General features: G+C 46.0%; 1 protein-coding gene across 1 annotated transcript in view; it reads right to left on the bottom strand.

Annotated features, from left to right (window-relative positions):
* The window catches only part of FAM214A (family with sequence similarity 214 member A), a 136,436-nt gene that overhangs the window by 96,695 nt on the left and 25,824 nt on the right, over window positions 1-13,917 (bottom strand). Inside the window, exon 2 of the mRNA XM_033920615.1 lies at window positions 5,377-5,561. Coding sequence (XP_033776506.1) covers window positions 5,377-5,561 — 185 coding nt within the window. The remainder of the gene's footprint in view (window positions 1-5,376; window positions 5,562-13,917) is intronic.

The following is a 13,917-nucleotide window of genomic DNA, read 5'->3' as shown; positions in this document are numbered from 1 at the left end:
GACTGGATAGGGGTCACAAGTGGTGTTCCGCAAGGGTCAGCGCTGGGACCACTGCTGTTCAATATATTTATTAATGATCTAGAAACAGGGATGAAGTGCGAAGTTATCAAGTTCGCGGATGACACAAAACTCTCCAGCAGGGTCAGAACTGTTGAGGAATGCAAAGAACTGCAGAGCGACATGAACAAACTGAGTGAGTGGGCAAAAAAATGGCAGATGAGCTTCAATGTGGAGAAATGTAAGGTCTTGCACATAGGGAAGGGGAACTCCATGTACAGCTATACGATGGGAGGGAGGGTACTCGGGGAAGGCAGCCAAGAAAAAGATCTGGGGGTATTGGTGGATAACACAATGAAGCTGGCGGCGCAATGTGCAGCGGCCTCAAAAAAAGTGAGCAGAATGTTGGGCATTATCAAAAAAGGTATCACTACCATAACGAAGGAAGTTATCCTGCCACTGTATCGAGCAATGGTGCGCCCACATCTGGAATACTGCATCCAATATTGGTCGCTATACCTCAAGAAGGACATGGCAATACTCGAGAGGGTCCAGAGGAGAGCAACGAGGTTTATAAAGGGTATGGAGAACCTCTCATTTGCCGAACGATTAGACAGGCTGGGGCTCTTTACCTTGGAAAAGCGGAGACTGAGAGGGGACATGATACAGACTTATAAAATCATGAAAGGCATAGAGAAGGTGGAGAGGGGCAGATTCTTTAGACTAGCAGGGACAACTAAAACAAGAGGTCATTCAGAAAAACTGAGAGGAGACAGATTCATAACGAATGCAAGGAAGTTCTTCTTCACTCAGCGGGTGGTAGACACCTGGAACGCGCTTCCCGGAGAGGTGATAAGTCAGAGTACAATTCTAGGGTTCAAAAAGGGACTGGATGACTTCCTGGAAGCGAAGGGAATAACAGGGTACAGATAGAGGTTTACCTTACAGGACACTGAGCAAATAGGGTATGGACATTTTAGGTTAGGTAGGGAACACTTTCAGGTCATGGATCTGGAGGGCCGCCGCGGGAGCGGACTGCTGGGCACGATGGACCCCTGGTCTGACCCGGCAGAGGCAATGCTTATGTTCTTATGAGACTTAGGCACTGAGCCTCCATACTAAAGTCTGACGGGATAAAGTCAAAGTCTCACACACCACATCCGCCCTGTCTTCGCTCAAGGTAGCAGCATCCAATGAGTGGAGAAAATGAGACACCTGGCGGTAGAAAAGCCAATCCCGAGCCTCCAAGAGACCCACCGCCTGTAGATCCTGGAAAGAATGAGGCACATCCTTCTCCGATACAACATCACGCACATAGCATAGATCACGAGCCCTCCAGTGCTGTAAATATAGTTTGGAGGCATCAGGATCCAGGTCACGGTTACCCCACAAGGGCAACAGAACCGTGGAGGTGAAAGACAAATGCATGCGTTTACACAACCATTGCCAACATTGGCTCATGGAACGCAGCAAGGGATGAGTCCTAGTAGGAAAAATCCTGTATAGGCGCTTAGTGTGAAGATAATGCAGCAAATGAGTAGGAGCCATCAACTGCTGTTCAAGAGTGACAGGTGTATAAAACCGAGTGTTCTTAATCCAGTCCACCAAGTGCCGAAGGAGACATGCTATATTACATCTCCTCAAGTCCGGAAGCGCCAGTCTACCCCGTCCACAGGTAAAGATAATTGAGCAAGAGTCATTCTGGGTTTTCTATTATTCCAAAGAAATTTACTTAATACAGTGTGATACGTGCTAATATCCTTATTAGTCATATACAATGGAAAAGTCGACATCACATAGACCCACTTAAGGAACAAAATCATTTTGTAAAGAGCAATGCGACCCCGTAAGGACAATGAAAAACGAGCCCAAAGACTCAAGAGATCCCTGGACTTGTTCAAGAGCACTTGTAAGCCCGGAATAGATTGCCAGTGATGTATACCTCCAAATATTTGAGTTTGTGTGCCACCTGTCGCAAAGGGAAAGAAACCGACCAATCCCTGTAAGCGTACCCACCCACAGCCATAGCCTCAGACTTATCCAAATTTAACTCCAAACCAGACACCCTGCCATGGCCACCAACCAATTGCAACACCCGGGGAAGAGACCGAACCAGTTGGGTCAACAAGAAGATATCGTCCGCAAAGGCCAAGCAATGTACCTCCTCCCACCCCATGGACAACCCAAAAACCGATCCATCCTCCCGAATCTGCTGCAATAAGGGCTCCAAATATAAAATAAATAATAAAGGGGAAAGGGACAATCCTGACGAGTGCCACGCTTCACCGGAAAATAACCAGAAACCGTACCATTAACCAAAACTGCCGAACTAGGAGGAAAATACAAAAGATGAACCATGGTCAGAAAATTACTCCCCAACCCATAGCCCTTGAGCACCTTTCCCCTCTTCTTAAAAAAGCTGATTTAGACCCCACTGTTTCTTCTTATTATCGTCCAATTGCCAACATACCTTTACTGACAAAAATGCTAGAATCAATTGTGTAACCAGCCATCTTACCGATTATTTAGATAAATTCTCTCTTCTCCAATCATTTCAACATGGTTTCCATTCTAATTTCAGTACTGAACTCTGCTCTCTAAAATCCAACGAATTCAATCTCAAAACAAATATTCCATTTTACTTCAGTTCAACAAAACTGTCCTGGACTGGTTCTCTAAATTTCTTAAATATCTCTCTTACTCAGTTCATTTTGAAGGTAATACATCTGCTTTCTGGCAATCTTCTTGTGGAGTCCCTCAGGGCTCCCCGCTCTCACCAATTTTATTTAATCTTTATATGGCTACCCTTAATCTCTTCAAGTTGTCCACATATTAAACTCTGTTCATTTATGCAAGATGACATTTTTATTTTAATAGAGATAGAGCCGGACACTATTGATTTAGTACCTAAAGTTAATCTTTTTATCTCTAAACTCCAAACATGGGCCTAGTCTGTTCGGATGAAATTGAATGCATCCAAGATGAAATTATTGTGGCTTGGCCCGAAATTGGACTTCCTCCCTAGTTCTGGAACTTCCCTACAAATCAAATTTTCTGCCAAGATTTTGGGAGTCCTTTTCAATTCCTCGCTCTCTTAAGATCAGATTAGCTCTGTGATCAAGAAATGTTTTTTCAATCTGCGTATGCTGAGGAAAGTCAGACATCTTTTCCTTCAACAACATTTTTCCATTCTGGTTCAGTCGATTATTTTATCTCATCTTGACTACTATAATGCCCTCTATCTCGGTATTACAAAAAATTGTCTTTCTAGATTACAATTGATCCTGAACACTGCTGCCAGATAGATTTTCAAGAAATGTAAGTTTGATCATGTGACACCATTACTTTATAATCTGCATTGGCTTCCCATGTATTTTACAGTCCAGTTTAAATGTGCCTGTGTCATTTTCAAAATTCTCTTTGGTATCTTCTCTCCGTTAGTCCCTCTATCTTGGAATATTTATAGATTCTCTTTTGCAAGGGGCGATCAACAATTTAAGCTATTTTGTCCATCTAGTAAAGGTATTAAAAGAACCAAAGCTTTTGGTCAATCTCTGTCCTTCAAGCTCACCCAACTTTGGAATGATCTTCCACTTTTTTTGCAAAGTTTTAGTTCTCTTTCATCTTTTCGCAAGTCTTTGAAAACCATTCTGTTCACCAAACATTTTGGTAATTAATTCCTCTCCTACTATGTTACTATTTGCTTAATTTAATCATTGTTTCATATATTCATTACCTTATCTAACTACTGTAAACCGAGTCGAGCTCTCTTGGATTGAAGACTCGGTATACAAAACTAAGCATTAGATTAGATTAGAAATTTTTCCAGGGACTGGGGGGGCAGGAAGGGGGGATTCCGAGCAGGTTTGTAGGGCAGTTTTATACACAATACATTTCTAGCAAAATAGAAATTTCTACCTTTGTTGTTTCTGCTTTCCTCATCTTCTTGTCATTCTCTTCCTTCCATCCACTGTCTGTCTTCTCTCTGGCTCTTCCATATGGCATCTGTTTTATTTCTATGCCTATACCGAAACTGTCTCTCCCTCCACCCCACCCCCAATTGGCCTGGCACCTATCTTCTTCCTTCCGCTCTGCCCATGGTCTGACATCCATGTTCTTCTTCCCTTCCATCTATCGCTCCCTCCCCCTAGGTGGTTTTTGGCATCACTCTCCTTCTTTCCTCCCTTCAGATCTGGTATATGTCTCCTCTCCCAATATTCTGGTATCTCTCTCTCCTCTTGCTTCCTTTTCTGCTCTTCCTTCTCAATTTGTTTTCTACCTCTTATCTCTTTACTTTCCAGTCCTCAATTTTCTTTTCATTGTGTCTACCTATAGCTTGCCACCTCTTTCCCTCACCCCTTCCAGTATCTCACTAAATCTATCCTCTTCCCCCAATCCAGCATGTGCTCTTTCTTTATTCCCTCCTTCCATCCAGTATGTGCTCACTCTCTCCTCCCCACTTCCTTCTAGCATCTGCTTCCTCTCTCTCCACTTTCAGCATCTGTTCCCCTCTCTCTCTCCCTTCCCATCCAGCATTTGCTCCCCTTTCTCTCTTCCCCACTTCCTTCTAGCATCTGTTCCCTCTCTCTCTCCACTTTCAGCGTCTGTTCCCTCTCTCCTCCCATCCAGCGTCTGCTCCCCTTTCTCTTCTCCCCACTTACTTCTAGTGTCTGCTCCCTCTCTCCCCCCTTCCAATCAGCGTCTGTTCCCCTTTCTCTGTTCCCCACTTCCTCCCATCCAGTGTCTCTCCCCTTCCAACCAGCATCTTCTCCCCTCCCCACTTCCATCCAGCCATTCCATCCTCCCTCTCTCTCCCTTTCAGTGTCTGTTACCCTTCCCCAGCATCACTGAACCTCCTCCCCTTATCGGGACACCTTTCTCCCTTCCCCTCACCTTCACGGGTGCTCTTCAGAGTTTTCTGTTTCGGCAACATTTTCACAAGTCCCGTGCGACTGCCCTAAAGCTTCTCCTCTGATGCAAGCCACTCAGGCAGAAACAGGAAATGTGTCAGAGGAGAAGCTTTGGGGCAGTTGCACAGGACTTGTGAGAATGTTGCCACGTCCAGTCATTCAGAAACATAAAACTCTGGAACACCCACAAAATTGAGGGGAAGGGCGGGAGATGGCAAGACGAGGGGAAGAGATGCCCGTTGCTGGCAGTTCTCCTGCAGCCCGGCTGTCAGACAGCCGTGTACCGCTAGTGGGCTGTGGACCGGGGTTTGGGGACCCCTGATGTACACAATAAAATAAACCTTGTTTCTCAAACTACAGAATTCAACTGATAACAAGCACTTACATACTCACCAAATCAATTAAGGTATTTACATAAATGCTAAATACAATTCTTCAAAAGTTGTGTTTTAATTTAGGAAAATGCTACCTGTGCCAATTTATCACTGCATTCATGCTTGCTTGACACTGGTTGACTGGATTGTGCTGGAGGGCAGTGCAAGCCTTCGGTTCTGCCTTTTACTGAATATTCTGGTGTTCGTCCTTCTGTAATCAGCAAGGCCAGGGAGACCAGAAACTCCTCAGCATCATATTCAAAGTACTCATCTATGATGTCTGTCGTATCAAAATGAAGAGAATAAAGTGAATTACATAAAGTAGGATAATATGTAGTCCTAGATTCTACATTTAGCATTTGATCATTTGCTTTTTCATGAATAAAAAATTAAAGCAAAAGTGCAATAAAAAATATTTACCAGCAAGCATTATTCATCAAGGATCAATGAATAAAGCTTACATTAGAATAGCACATTAATAGCTTAGCATACAGTTTCTAATAAAAGAGTAATGCTCAGTTTTTGCTCAACAATGCCATCAAATTATACGCAAATAAGATCTGTCCAAAACTTACACTAAATCAGAAAGAGATAATCAGATACAGGCACAAGTTTCTGAGCTAAGGGCAGCTAGTACTGTGCACATGGAGCAGAAAAAAAATGTATCAGCACACACCTGCACATATATGTTGGAATACTGCTTCAGGTGAGAATCGGAGCGGATAGCATAGCTGGTTTTAAGAAGGGTTTGGACAATTTCCTGGAGGAAAGTACATAGTGTGTTATTGAGAAAGACATAGGGGAAGCCACTGCTTGCTCTGGATCGGTAGCATGGAATGTGGCTACTCTTTGGGTTTTGGCCAGGTACTAGTGACCTAGATGGCCAGCGTGAGAATGGGCTACTGGACTTGATGGACCTTTAGTCTGACCCAGTAAGGCTAATCTTATGTTCTTATATAAATTTAGATACATGATCTAAATTCTCTAGGACAGTGTTTCTTAACCCGCGGTATGTGTATCCTAGGAGGTACACAGGCCGCCAGTTGGGGTTGCGTGGACTGACCGCCGCCCGGAATATTTCTCTGCCTGCCCCCCGCTGATTCCTCCCTGCCAGCCAACACACTCCATCCCCTCCCTGCCACAAGACATGCTCCATCCATCCCTGCAACTCCGTAAATGGACAGGCCAGGTGTGTGCAGCGATTGCACTCGGCTGACCCACAATCCTTCCCCCAACGTCAATTCTGACATCGGAGAGAAGGTTTCGGGCCAGCCAATCACTATTGGAAGTACAGGGAAAAAACCATGTACTTCCAATAGTACTATTGGCTGGCCCAGAACCTTTCCTCCGACATCAGAATTAACATCGGAGGGAAGGCTTGTGGGCCAGCCGCGTGCAGTTGTTGCACATGCCTGGCCCTTCCTTACCTGGAATTGCAGTGGCAGCAGGGGATGGATGAATGCAGCGTGGCAGGGAGAAATCTGTGGTGGCTTCAGCGGAGGGCAGGCAGGCTTTGGCACGGGTCGGCTTCGAGGGAGGGAGGAAGGGGGTGGGACAAATGCTGGAAGGCAGTAAGGAGGAGTGGGCACGAACTAGACAGAGAAAGAAAGGGGGGCATAAACATGGGACACAGAATGAAGAGAGGAAGGGGGCACTAATTTGGGACATGGGGGAGGGAACAGAAAGGGAGAATTGTTGGGCATGAGTGAGTGATGGTGCACATAGGGAAAGGAAAATTAGGCATGGAGAGAGAGATGAGTGAGGTAGAGATGCATAGGGAATAGAAGGATGAGAGGGAGAAATGTTGGATATGGTGGTGGAGAGGGACAGATTGAAGGGGATGCAAGGGGGAGGAATGTTGGGCCATAGTGATAATAATAATAAAGCTTTATTTATATCTCATCATACCTTTTCAGTGGAGGGAGAGATGTGGCATAATGTTGGAGAGGGGTGATAGAAGGAGAAATGGGCATGGGGCTGGTGGGCAGTGGTGAAAAATGCTGCACATGATCTGGATGAGAGAGGAAGAAAAGTTGGACTCATGGAGGGACAGAGAGAGATGTTGGTTGGGGAATGGAATGAGGGCTGGAGGAGAGGAAGCATGCAGGAGGCAGAAAGAAATAAATATTACTTCCTTCTCAGGTTGAGGGAATTCTTTTTAGCTAAGGGTTTTCTGGGTGGACTCTCTGCCGGTGATTCTTTACTTCTCCACAAGGGCTATATAGTAGGTAAGAAATGTATTTTAAATCATTGGCTCCAGGACTCCCCACCCACCATTTGGTACTGGCACAATAAATTCCATCTTTTAATGATTTGAGAATCCTTGTCAGCTCAGTTTTCTCGGCCTCATAGTAAGCTCTTCTAGTCTGTTTGGACGTCTTATTTGGATACTTTTACCCCCTCTTATTAAAAGCCAAATACTCAATCGGCTGCAGAGGCCAGTGGTAACTACACTACCAGTGGATTAAGGGTGGGACAGGGGTGGATGGGAGTTTACTGTAAGGGGGGGGGGGGGGTTGGCTGATAAGAACCCAACCCGGACTCTGATTGTCTCCGCCTGTTCTGATGGTTTGTTGTTTTGTGCACTGTATTCTGTATTCTGAAAATGTTGTCTCAGCTGCTTTGTTTGTTTGTACTTTGTCGTTCAATAAACTGCTTTGAAAAAAAAAAAAAAGAAAGAAAGAAATATTGGATGCAGTCAGAAAGAAGTGCAACCAAAGACTCATGAAATCACCAGACAACACCAGACAATCACCAGAAAAGATAGGAAAAATGATTTTTCAATTTAGTGATCAAAATGTGTCAGTTTTGAGAATTTATATCTGCTGTCTACATTTTACACTATATATTTGTCTATTTTTCTATAGTTGTTACTGAGGTGACATTGCATATTTTAAAGTCATCTGCCTTGACCTTTTTGTTAAATATTTATATTTGGGGCTTTTTTCATTTTCGCTGCATACAGTGTGCTTTGTGGTTTTTATATTTTGTGGTTACCATTATGTATTAATAAGATTATATTGTGTGTACATAAAAAATGGATGGAAGAAATTGCATTACAATTAGTACCATTATTATGGGGGTGGATTCAGGGGTGGAGCTTGGGCAGGAGTACTCAGTTGGTATTTGTTAGGCTTAGGGGGTACTTGGCTTGAAAAAAGTTGAGAAACACTGCTCTAGGACACTAGGATTTTTATAAACCAGTAAAATAAAGCACAAAATGTTAAAGGATTGTGTGACAAACAGGAACAAACAGAATTTGTTGCATTAAGCATCCCCTATGCCTAGTATTTTTGCATAACTTGCAAAGACAGATGCCAGCTGTTACTTTTATCTGAGGACTGGTGAGTTTTTTTTTTATTTCTTTGTCCTATTTTAGATGGCCACTTGTATAGTAACAATGAGTACATTGTTCTTCTCATGAATTCCTCTGTTTCATAGAACAGAAGCAGTTTTAACTACTGAAATACTGAATTTAAACATTTTTGGTACCGTATATATTCGAATATAAACAGATTTTTAGGCTAAAAAAATGGCCCAAAAATTAGAATTTCGGTTAATATTCAAGCCACCATCTGACCACTGGCACAGCTGTCCTCTTCTTCCTCCTCCACTCAACCCCTGATGACCACCAGAGCTGTGCACTGCCATACACTGCCTCCCCCTCTATAAATACCAGCACCGCTATCAATTAAAGAGGCCCCTCACCGATGAATGTAGCACCACTATCCTACTTATCCACCCCCTCTACAGCCAGCAGCTTACCAATTGGTGCAAAAGAAAGCTGCTGCCACGACGCTGAAGAAAGCCGCAACCGCCGATGGCGTACGCAGATCCAGTGCAAGGCCTTGAGCATTTGCACCTGAGAATTTTGAAGAAGGAAGGAGCCAGCAGGCCTTGAGCATGTGCAAGTGCTCAAGGCCTCACTTGATTTGCATACATCATTGGTGGTCGCGGCTCTAGAGGTTTGTTCTTGGAGTCCTGAGTGCCTTTTTCGAACAACCTACAGAATTAAAAAGAGAGAAGCCTCTTTTTATTGTATTGATTGTCTCCTCCTTTTCTCCAAAACTAGTCACCACAAAACTTTAAGGCCCAGATTCAATAAAGTTAGTGATCATCGCTAAACCTGTTTTCACAGGTTTAGGAATGATCGCTGCTAACTGACCCAATCCATAAAACGGCCCACCACCTGTTTTCCCCCTTGATCGCCCATTTTCTGATCTGGCCATGCATATTAGTAAAACCCTATGCAAAATAGCCAAGCGATTGATTCACTTACATTTGCTTGGCTATTTTGCTGTTGGCAACTGTGTTATCGACAGGTCTGCCGGATTTGTTTACATTTTTATTTTATGACACCGATACGTGCATTACACACACAAAATATCTGTTCCATTTTAAAAAAAGAAAAAAATCCACCACCGCCGCCACACGTCCTCCACATGATCCGCCAACAATCGCGTGCCCCCCTCCCCCACCAATTGCAGCAACCCACCCAAACCCCAAAAAGATGGAAGGAGAGATGCCCACTCTCTCCTGCCATGAAGGTTCACCACTCTCCACCCCAAAGAAAAAGGCAGGAAGGATGCCCACTCCCTCCTGCCCCTGAAGGCACCCACTCCCTCCAAAAAAACAAACAAAAAAACCAGCAGTAGGGATGCCCACTCCCTCCTGCCCGCAAATACCTCCCCCACAAAATGGCAGGATGGATGTCCATTCCCTCCTGCCATAGGGCCCCCCTCTGCCATTGCACCCTCAGCCTCCCCGGAACTTTTAAGTTGGGAGCACAAGGGGTGCCCAGTCAAACCCTCCTGCTCCTCCGGCCTGCTCCTATGCAATGCAGGCCTTGGGCCCCTTCCCTGTGCATCTTGTTGTGGGCATCCCTCCTGCCATAGGATTGGCAGCAGCGGCGGTGAGGGACGTCTGGTGACAGGAGGGAGTGGGCATACCTCCTGCCATTTTTTGGGTTCAGGGAGGGAGGGGGCTTTGTCATGGGTCTTGGGAAGGGCTTTTTAAAAATTTTTATTGGGCAGATATTTTGCATGTATAATACACTTAAAATATCTGTGCCATTAAAAAAAAAAACACAACCGGCAGAAGCCCTAACAGCAGTGACAAGAGGCTGCTTCTCTTGTCACTACATGTCACTGCATGTCTCAATCACTCACTGAGCGATTGAATCTGTGGGTTTCTGCACAAAACATTTGCATGCAAATTTCATAGTGAATCAATTGCTGTTTGAAAAATTGGCCAGAGAAACAGCCAACAGAATCAAGGCCTAAATTTGTAGATAAGAAAGAAATATCTGTTCAGGCTCACTGTTCCCAAAAACCACAGTTACTTACCCTAACAGGTGTTATCCAGGGACAGCAGGCAGCTATTCTCACGAATGAGTGACATCATCGACGGAGCCCCAATGTGTAAGCCTCGCAAGCAGACTCAATGGGGTGGGTCAATAGAGTGGGCAGACTTGATGGGCTGTGGCCCTTTTCTGCCGTCATCTTTCTATGTTTCTATGAGCACCCTGAGATCCAAAATAGGACGCAGATCGCCCGTCTTCTTCGGAACAAGGAAGTACCAGGAGTAAAATCCCTTGTTCTGTTGAGCCAAAGGAACTGGCTTGATGGCGCGGAGCTGCAACAAAGCTTGAGCTTCCTGAAGAAGGGCGGTCTGGGCAGAGGTGGAAGGATACTCTCTTGGAGGATGTTCCAGAGGAACTTGATGGAACTGAAGAAAGTATCCCTCCCTGACGATGGATAGGACCCAGAGGTCGGTGGTGACAGTCGTCCATCGATGGTAAAAATGATGGAGACTACCTCCTATGGGGTGAAAAACGGGAAATGGCAGAACGACTGAGGTTATGCTCCATTCGAGACAGTCAAAAAGGCTGAGGAGCCTTGGGCACAGCAGGTGGCTGAGGCTTCTGCTGCTTCTGAGGATGTTGCCTCTTGACAGGCTAACGAATGGAAGGAGTCTGCTTCGGTGGAAAACGTCGTTGGTAAATTAGAGGAGGGCATGCAGGACGAGGAGGAGCTGGCTTCGGCTTTGGACGGAGAATGGATGCAAAAGACTTCTCGTGGTCCGAATGCTTCTTGGTGGCAGCTTCAATAGACTCATCAAAAAGGTCAGTGCCAACACAAGGAACATTAGTCGGCCGGTCCTGCAGGTTAGGGTCCATGTCAATGATCCGGAGCCACGCCAGACGCCGCATGGCCACCGAGCAAGCAGTAGCTCGAGCAGACAGCTCAAAAGCATCATAGGAGGACTAAAGAAGCTGCAGCCAAAGTTGGGACAAGGATGCAAGGACTTCCTGATATTTAAAATGCGCACGAGAATCCAGATAAGGCATGAACTTTTGAAAGATGGAGAGGAAGAACTCAAAAATAGGTGATGAAATGAAAATTATAATTTAGGACTCTAGAGGTCATCATGGAATTTGGTAGATGCGACGACCAAATCTGTCCATCGTTTTGCCCTCCCTGCCCGGAGGAACAGTGGCATACACCTGGGAAGGGTGAGAACATTTCAAAGAAGATTCAACCAGAAGTGATTGGTGAGACAATTGAGCATTGTCAAACCCCTTGTGATGAACAGTCCTGTATCTGGAATCCAATTTGCCTGGAACAGCTGGAATGGAATAAGGAGTTTCCAGACAGCGGACAAAGGTTTGATCCAAAAGCTTGTGAAGAGGAAGCTTGAGGGATTCAGCAGGAGGTTGAGGAAGATGTATGGTCTCGAGATACTCCTTGGAAAACTTAGATCCAGTGTCAAGTTGAATATCCAAATCAGCTGCCATCTGACGCAGAAAAGACGAAAAAGACAGCTGATCTGCCAAAGCCTTGCCTTGAGAGGGACTCGAGGCAGCTTGCTCCAATGAAGAAGGAGACCTGGATGGAGAAAAAGAACCCACCGGGTCTTCGAGGTCCGGAAGCGGAAGAGTCGAAGCAGGCGGTGGGGAATACTGAAGGAAAGGCTGCTTCCGATGAGGCGAGGCATGCCTGGATGAATGCTTCGAAGAATGCCTCAATCGATGATGCGAGCTGTGCCTCGAAGCAGGCCTCGACAATCGAGGAGAGCGTGTCCCCGCCGAAGCCCCCAGAGAATGGATAGTGCTGGAGGCTGTGGAACAAAACAGAGGAGGCTGAATGGAAGAACCGCGAAGCACTCGCAAAGACTCTGCTCCTTGCATCGAGTGTATGGGTTCCAACGGAGGCATGGGCAAAGACTCTGCTCCTTGCGATGCATGCCGAGAGGCCAGACCAGACACTCGCAGAGACTCTACTCCCTGTAGAGTGTGCATACAACTGAGGCACAGGAGGCGGCTCGACCTCGCGGGAGGCCTCCGCATGCCCAGGCTGGATTTGCGAGAGAAGCTTCGGCCCCATGGTAGTAAAGAGCTGAATGAATTGCTTCTCTAATGAAGCCGGCAAGGATGGATCCGCGGCTCCAATGGGACCACCTGCACGGGCTTCGATCTCCCTTGAGGCAGTGTGAGAGTGCTTGGACTTAGAAGCCTTGGGCACTTTAAGCACCACTGGCGGAATGGGCTGCTGTGCTACCTGACCTGAAGAGACAGAGGAAGGCACTGCAGCAGGCATCGAAGACAGCCGGTACAAACGAGGCAGGTTTGATGAGGCTCGGAGTAGAAGCAATGGAAGCCTGCAGAGCATCGGATGATGTCGAGGGTGAAGCACCCTTCGAGGACGAAAGCTCCATCGAAGACTCCATGCTGAAAAGCTGCTCCCACAGGATGCAACGACGCTTGAAAGTACGAGACGAAGAGGAGACTGGAATCGATCCAGAGAATGGCCACTAGGATGGTCTCGGGACTCAGGGATCTCCCTTATGAGGAACGTCTGACCAGACTACGCCTATATTCTCTCGAGGAGCGCAGAGAAAGAGGGGACATGATTGAAACATTTAAATACATCACGGGCTGCATCGAGGTGGAGGAAAACATCTTTTTTCTTAGGGGTCCCACGCCAACAAGAGGACATCCGCTAAAACTTAAAGGGGGAAGATTTCATGGAGACACCAGGAAGTACTTCTTCACCGAAAGAGTGATTGATCGATGGAATGGCCTTCCACGACAAGTGGTAGAGGCCAGTGGCATGCTCGACTTTAAAAGACGTTGGGACAGACAAGTGGGGTCGCTACAGAGTCATGCTTAAAGGACGGACTCATGGAGAGGAGGTTCTAGAGAGGGCATTTTAGCTGAGGGAGGGTTCTGGAGTGAGCAGACTTGTTGGGCCGCCGGCCCTTTTCTGCCGTCATATTCTATGTTTCTATGAGATGTAAGTGTTGAGCAAGGCCAGCACGATTTCGGGAGATGTTGAGGCCCGAGACACCGAAGACAGCATCGATGAGGGTCCATCAGTGAAATCGCGCGCTGGCACTTGGAACACTTTTTAAAACCGGTTGCAGGTTGGGACATAGGCCAAAAAAGCTCCGCCGCAAGATCGAAGCCGCGGAGCTGCGGCCACGAGGCCTGCCCGGTCGAATAAACAGAGGAAATTTAAAAAAAAAGAAAAAAAAGAAAAGAAAGATGAAAAACAGCGATTCTGAGGAAAAAATAACCAAAAACCGCGGATAAAAGAAGGCACAAATGAAAACACTTCACACAGAGTCGAAGACGG

This window comes from Geotrypetes seraphini, chromosome 14, assembly GCF_902459505.1.
Source record: "Geotrypetes seraphini chromosome 14, aGeoSer1.1, whole genome shotgun sequence".
In the NCBI taxonomy this organism is placed as follows: domain Eukaryota; kingdom Metazoa; phylum Chordata; class Amphibia; order Gymnophiona; family Dermophiidae; genus Geotrypetes; species Geotrypetes seraphini.
This window is presented reverse-complemented; position numbering and strand designations above follow the sequence as displayed.